The sequence below is a fragment of the Papaver somniferum genome, unplaced genomic scaffold, assembly GCF_003573695.1.
Source record: "Papaver somniferum cultivar HN1 unplaced genomic scaffold, ASM357369v1 unplaced-scaffold_118, whole genome shotgun sequence".
In the NCBI taxonomy this organism is placed as follows: domain Eukaryota; kingdom Viridiplantae; phylum Streptophyta; class Magnoliopsida; order Ranunculales; family Papaveraceae; genus Papaver; species Papaver somniferum.
The window spans coordinates 6,666,004-6,670,650 of record NW_020620825.1 but is presented as its reverse complement, the minus strand read 5'-3'; the positions used below and the strand labels follow the sequence as shown (position 1 = coordinate 6,670,650).

At 35.8% G+C, this 4,647-nt stretch overlaps 1 protein-coding gene across 4 annotated transcripts; it reads left to right on the top strand.

Moving 5' to 3' along the window:
• On the top strand, window positions 1-1,532 carry LOC113330735. 4 transcript variants are annotated; one of them, XM_026577571.1, is made up of 2 exons: window positions 1-882; window positions 1,299-1,532. In XM_026577571.1, the coding sequence occupies exons 1-2, from the start codon at window positions 298-300 to the stop codon at window positions 1,389-1,391; spliced, it is 678 nt and encodes a 225-aa protein (XP_026433356.1). In that variant the 5' UTR covers window positions 1-297; the 3' UTR covers window positions 1,392-1,532. The 4 variants fall into 4 exon arrangements, with proteins under 4 accessions (XP_026433356.1, XP_026433355.1, XP_026433354.1 ...); XM_026577570.1 differs by having other exon boundaries at window positions 1,296-1,532; XM_026577569.1 differs by having other exon boundaries at window positions 1-969.
• The last annotated feature ends 3,115 nt before the right edge of the window (window positions 1,533-4,647 follow it).

Here is a 4,647-nt window from a genome sequence, read left to right as displayed (position 1 = left end):
ATGAACAAGATCAACAAACTACAAGCGTTTTTTTTCTTCCGATGTTATGATTGTCAAGGTGAGTTCGAGGTTACCCAATGAACCACATTACTTCTGGGCTAGTATCTTGAAACCTAAGTACTACTCTAACTATAGCATTTTGTCTGGTAAAAGGATCTGCATAAATTAATTTTGATTGAGTTGTGGAGAATCAAAAGAATATAATAATCTGGTAAGATAATTGATACCTTAGTAAGGATGAACAAACGTAGGAACCTGAGGAAGAAAATTTAAATGTTACTTCCATGATTGAAGTTTATGCAAAAATTAGTACCTACAAACAAACAAAAACGTGTAAGAGCTCAAAGATGTCATTTGGCATACTCGAGAAATGAGGATTTTGGGAAAGAAAAGGAAGAGCGAGAGCTAAAATTTAAGAGGCAAATGAAAGAACGAGATGTGGGAGAGAAAATGAAAGCACAGTATGAGCAGTATAACATGCGTCAGAACCAAATTATGGAGTATGTCAGATTGTGCAGGCCAGAGCTATTTACGAGACCAAGACAACTCTCGGGACTTTTAGATCACTTCATCAGAAATGGGGAGCATCAACATAGACCTTGGGAGCAACTACCTAGACACAGGTCGACGGCTTTCATACCTTTGGAGCAACGCAAAAGACCTGGGGAGCATCCTAGCAGACCGAGGAGAAACTCTTTGGACCTGCGAAGACACTTTACATGCATGGGGAGAAGCTTAACAGACACGGGGCGATGCCTTTCATATCATTGGAGCAGCGCCAAAAACCTGCGGAGCAGCCTGGCAGACCCTAGGTGCAACTCTTTGGACCTGCAGAGCTGCTTTACATGCCTAGAGAGCATCTTAACAGACCTCAAAATGATTGTAAGTGTCTCTTCCATGATAATAAGCGTATTGGGGAGAAGCTCAACAGAATATGGGCAATCTTCTAAGCAAACACGTGAGATAATGGTAGTATTTCTCTTTAAGTGTCCATGATTCCGTTCTTTTATTTTCTTGATGAAAAAATGATTTCTCTAAGATGGTTATAAATAGAAGTAGGATTTGATTTTCAAGATGATTTTCTTGTTAATTTGAACCATGGTATTGTGTGGTGTAGACTTCTTCTAGTTATTTATCTTTATACCTTTTGTTGACAGCAAATGAAATCAGGGAGCTGATTTTATCGAATTTTTTATGATTAATCAATATCCTTGAAGATTCCATTAGAAATGATGATTCTCCGCATTTGTTGATGTTCTTTTTGCTCGGTGCTTTTTTTTTTTTGATTTGCTTAGCAGGTACATGTGGCCCAGGAACGGACATCTGGGATTGGTTACCTAGGCTGTCTAAGAGTTGATTTAACATGGATTAAGCCAAATTTGAAATATTAGGTTTCTCTACCTTCGATTTGGGTTGATACTATATTGGAGATTGCGTAAAATGATTTGTTTTTTTTCCTTATGGTTCAGAGGGATTCACTATACCTTGTGGCAAATACTTCTCTTTAATAAAATTTAAATTCTTTGTTTCAATTCAATTTTTATTATGGCTTTACTGTTCATTTTTACTGTGTATAATCTAAAACATAATATTGCAATGGTCAGTAATTCATTAAATGTGGTTTTGCTACATGCAAGCTGTTGCAATAGGGGTCGTCTTGCCGCACTTAAGTTGGACTTTTAGCTACAGTAATGGTGTGGCAAAACAAATTTTGAATAAAAAGAAAATTCAAAATAAATATATATTAAAAATAAAAAATAACTCACATTATTGCCTCACCAATTAGTGTGGCAATAAATATTTAAAAAAAAATAAAGAAAATATAAAATCAGAAAATACCTTTTTGCCTCATGTTATTGCCTCACCGTTTGGTGTGGCAAGAAATCCAGTTTTTGCTACAGCACATTAAAGGTGTAGCAATTGCTTCTTGCCACACAGGTTGTTGCCACGACTGTGGCAAAATGTTTTTATGTGGTAAAAGAATTTAGCCACACATATATGGGTTTTTTGCCACATGAGTGATATGTTGTTGATACATGTGTATCTTCCTCTCTCCGGGAACTAGTGATCCTCAAGACAGAATAGGGATATAATTGTAATTTAGGAGGAATTACTGATTTAATGTAGTATTCCTATAAAAGGAAAATTGATTCCTAAGAGGTTTGGGAAACCAAACCAAAGTAAGGAAGTTTACCTAGATAAGGAAATACTTCCTAGACAAGGTAATATTTCTAGATAAGGAAATATACCTATATAAGGAAATAGATTCCTAGAAGGTTTGGAAAACCTTTAAAGCTATAAATAGAAATGTTTAGCTCATAGTCAAAACATCTAGAGTGTGATTTGTGATACAGACTCACCTAGATCAAAGAAAAGAGGTTTTTGAGACAAACCCCTAGAGATAAGTTTGTGAGACAATTATTATTGTAAAATCAAGCTTAGCAAAACAGTTTAAGATTATTTACTGTTTAGAGAGACTTGAGTGTAACAAAGAGAGAATTATAATGGTTTTCTTGTTCATAATCTAGAGAAGATAAATTTCTTCGAATCTGGTTTCTGCTATGTTCCATTGTCTAGTTTTCGTCTATTATTATTCTGAATTCCGCCTCTATAATAATAGTCACCAAGGTACAAAGTTTAATATGTGTCAAGTTGGTACCATAGAAAGGTTCGTTTCTTTTAGGGAAGATTCCTATGGTTTATTGTCTTCACTAGATATCTCTACAAACAACTTGGCGAGTTACTCGAAAATTGGAATACTTTAGGAGAACAAGGGAATCAAGGATGACTAAGTCAGATGATGATCCTAAGCAAAACGAACCACAAACTATAGAAGAAAAGGTAGCTACGCAACAAATAAACATGAAGTTGATTCAAACTACCCTTAAAGAATTAACTGAATGTATTCGTTCTCATACACCCAAGTCAAACGCGAAGAAAAAGATTACGTCTTCATCTGGTGTTTTTGAACAAAATGATGAGAAAAAAGAAGAACCACTTGAAGAAGATTGCATTATGGAGCGAAGAGTGACTACGACACGAGGAAGAGATATGGACGCTTTTCAAATTAGACGTCAAGGTCAAGTTTCCAGCAAAAATAGATGGTTTAGCAGGGTGAAAGGAACTCTCGAGTTCCCTAACCTCCATATATAACTTTCACAGGAGTTCAAGTTCTTGAGGGGGGGGGGGGGCATGATACATGTGTATCTTCCTCTCTCCGGGAACTAGTGATCCTCAAGACATAATGGGCATATGATTGTAATTTAGGAGGCATTACTGATTTAAGGTAGTATTCCTATAAAAGTAAAATTGATTCCTAAGAAGTTTGGGAAACCGAACTAAAGTAAAGAAGTTTACCTAGATAAGGAGATACTTCCTAGACAAGGTAATATTCATAGATAAGGAAATATACCTTGAAAAGGAATTATTCCTAGATAAATAAATAGATTCCTAGAAGGTTTGGGAAACTATAAAAGCTATAAATAGAGATGTTTAGCTCATAGCCAAGAAATCTAGAGTGTGGTTTGTGATACATACTCACCTAGATCAAAGAAAGGAGGTTTGTGAGACAAATCCCTAGAGATAAGTTTGTGAGACAATTATTATTGTAAAAACAAGCTTAGCAAAACAGTTTAAGATTATTTACTATTTAGAGATATTGTGAGCGTAACAAAGAGAGAATTGTAATATTTTTCTCATTCATACTCTAGAGAAGATAAATTTCTTCGAATCTGGTTTCTGGTGTGTTCTAATTCTAGTTTTCGTCTATTACTATTCTGAATTCCGCCTCTATAATAATAGTCACCAAGGTACAAATATCAATATTTTTAGAGCATTGCTCGGTCGAACTCGCATGCGTTGCTATCTCAAGCATGTTTGTCAATGTTAGTGATCAAAACTATAAGTCTTGTTTCTAGTCTATTATAACTAAGTATCGGACTAGGATAGAAAGTGTAGTTGAGCTCAAGGACTTCATGGCGATTCATCATACAAGTAGAAGAACTACTCAAGGAACCAGTGGAACTTCTCGACAAAAAGGTATGTGAAGACTTGAACTTATCTATCACTCAAAAGTATATCTACTCTATCTCCTACTCTCTGAGACAAGAAGTCGTATGCTATATATATAGACTTTGATTATACACATTTGGTATTTCGATCCGAGTATACCTCGCCTATCTATATCTTGAAATATGTGTTGGTAAGCTTTTTGCTTCGATCAAGTTTATCATTACCATGTGACGAAAGTCAGGATATGTTTCAATCATCTTGAAAATTTCTTTGACGAGAAATGGTGCAATAACTATATAACGTTCTCTAAGAATGTTTCAATGATCAAAATGAGAGTTTGGATTACATAACCAATGGTGGACATAAGAATTATTGTGGAAACACATTTATGTATAAGTCCCACTCCTTGAACCAAAGTTTGCGAACTTTGTTGATCAAGAGAACCTGAAGAATGACGTGAGCCAAGTACGCGAACTGCCGAAGTTCTCAAACCCGAGAATTTTTACTGGAGTTGAAAAACTACTCGCGTGAAACTAAGTCCGCGAACCCAGTCCGCGAACCGGCGAAGTTCTCATTCCCGAGAATTTCTGCTGGAGTTTGTAAACTCTGCCCGGTAACTTAAGTCCGCGAACCTAG